A 1,662-nucleotide genomic window follows, 5' to 3' on the forward strand; every position below is an offset into this window, starting at 1 on the left:
GACCCCCAGACCCCAAAGTGAAAGCAAAGGAGGGAGGGCCCAGGCAACCTTCCAGGGAGGGGCTCAATCCCTGCAAAGGCCACTTGTAGAAAAGGAGGCCCCTTTCCGAGAAGCAGCTCCACGGACGGGCGCCAAGGGAAGCGTGGCTCCTTCCGAATGGACCATTCTACAACTTGCTCGAGTTGCTAATAAGTCACGATGAATTAAGGCTTTGACAAAGACCTCAGTTTCAAGGGAGGGAAAAGAAGGCAGCCAGAAATGTTTCAAGGGTTGGCAGCGGCTGCATTTTGCTGTGACTTAAATCATCCTGGAAGAAAGAGAGAACATGAGAGTCGTAGTGGGAGCGGTGTAACAGCAGCCCCGCTGCCCGCAGAAAGGGGCATGTGTCCTTCAGCCCCATGTTACTTACTTCAAACAGGAAATGCCAGGGACACGATGGAGCTGAGTTTGATCTGATAAACCAGGCAGTAGGCCAGGAAAATCTAATGTGGTCCACCCAACCCCCCCTTTCCCGAACACCAGCAAAGGACGGCAGCAGTAAAACCCAGCCTGGGGACGGGGGTTGAGGCGGAAAGCCTGAAGAACAGGATGCTCTGGAAGCCACTGCCACTGATCCCCTTCCGCCAGGAGGTGCGCACGGTGCTGTGCACAAGGGTGCTGCCTTACCTTCCCTCTCAGCGTGTTGTACGTGCCCAGGAGAAGGATTCGCGGAAGCCTCACCACAGTGATCAGAAACGACCCTTTCATGACGGTCCCTTGATGGTAACAACAGAGAATGGAGAGGGATGACAGGACCGGGTGATCCGGAGGCTCGTTTTTATTTCTGGGGATAGAGAAAACCGAGAGTACTATTTAACAAGTAACGGAACAACATCCCTCTCGTTCAACGCATCAACAGTGGGAATGATTCATAATACAGGGATGCAGTACACATTTGGTATATTTGGAGAAAGACGACGCTTTCTACTCCGATACAGAGTTACAGTCTCTTTACAGAGTCACATTTCTACTCTGTCTTGTAGGGTCGCAGGGAATCGGAATCCATTCGATGGCAGTGCATTTGGTTTTGGAGTTTGGATATATTTGTATACTCTAAGCTAGCTAAGATTAGAGTCTTTTTGGACTAACATAATCCTTTTGGTGCTACTGAAGCTACAGATGAATACAGCAGGGAGGATAAATAAGTAAAAGAATTCTGATGAGTTACGCCCATTCCCTTCTTTATAGCTCCTACTCACTTAATATCTCCTTTCAGTTGCCCATTAAAAGACTCCTTTCCAGGAGCAGGGAGCCAACAAACGCAGGGACAGGGAACAACAAGGGATCTAAAATCAACAGCGAGGAGGGCTTAGAACCTCTGGTGGTGTTTGATCAATTGTAACATAGCTGAGAGGAATTCTTGAGAGCCAAATGATGGCTGAACATGATGGTGGGGCAGGAAGAAAGTAAAAGGAAATAGAGGAAAGAACTAGGAGGTAAAAGGTATATACAGAGGTATAAATATAGACATGTATATATGTAAATATATTAAAATATAAAGAAAGGGGTATTGGTCTATGTACATATATTTATATGTTAAAGCATTAAGGTATCAGATGGACTTTGGGCCTCTAGTTAAGTCTTTCCTCAACACAAGAATATGTGGCACTATGCAATACACAC

General features: G+C 46.9%; 1 protein-coding gene across 2 annotated transcripts in view; it reads right to left on the bottom strand.

Moving 5' to 3' along the window:
- Positions 1 to 1,662, bottom strand: part of SLC44A3 (solute carrier family 44 member 3) — a 109,958-nt gene that overhangs the window by 35,046 nt on the left and 73,250 nt on the right. For both annotated transcript variants that reach the window (XM_045292164.1, XM_004699570.2), the window contains one exon: positions 667 to 823. In XM_045292164.1, the coding sequence (XP_045148099.1) occupies positions 667 to 823 (157 nt within the window). The remainder of the gene's footprint in view (positions 1 to 666; positions 824 to 1,662) is intronic.

The sequence above is a fragment of the Echinops telfairi genome, unplaced genomic scaffold (genome assembly GCF_000313985.2).
Source record: "Echinops telfairi isolate 266 unplaced genomic scaffold, ASM31398v2 ScPeMD7_443;HRSCAF=831, whole genome shotgun sequence".
Taxonomy (NCBI): Eukaryota; Metazoa; Chordata; class Mammalia; order Afrosoricida; family Tenrecidae; genus Echinops; species Echinops telfairi.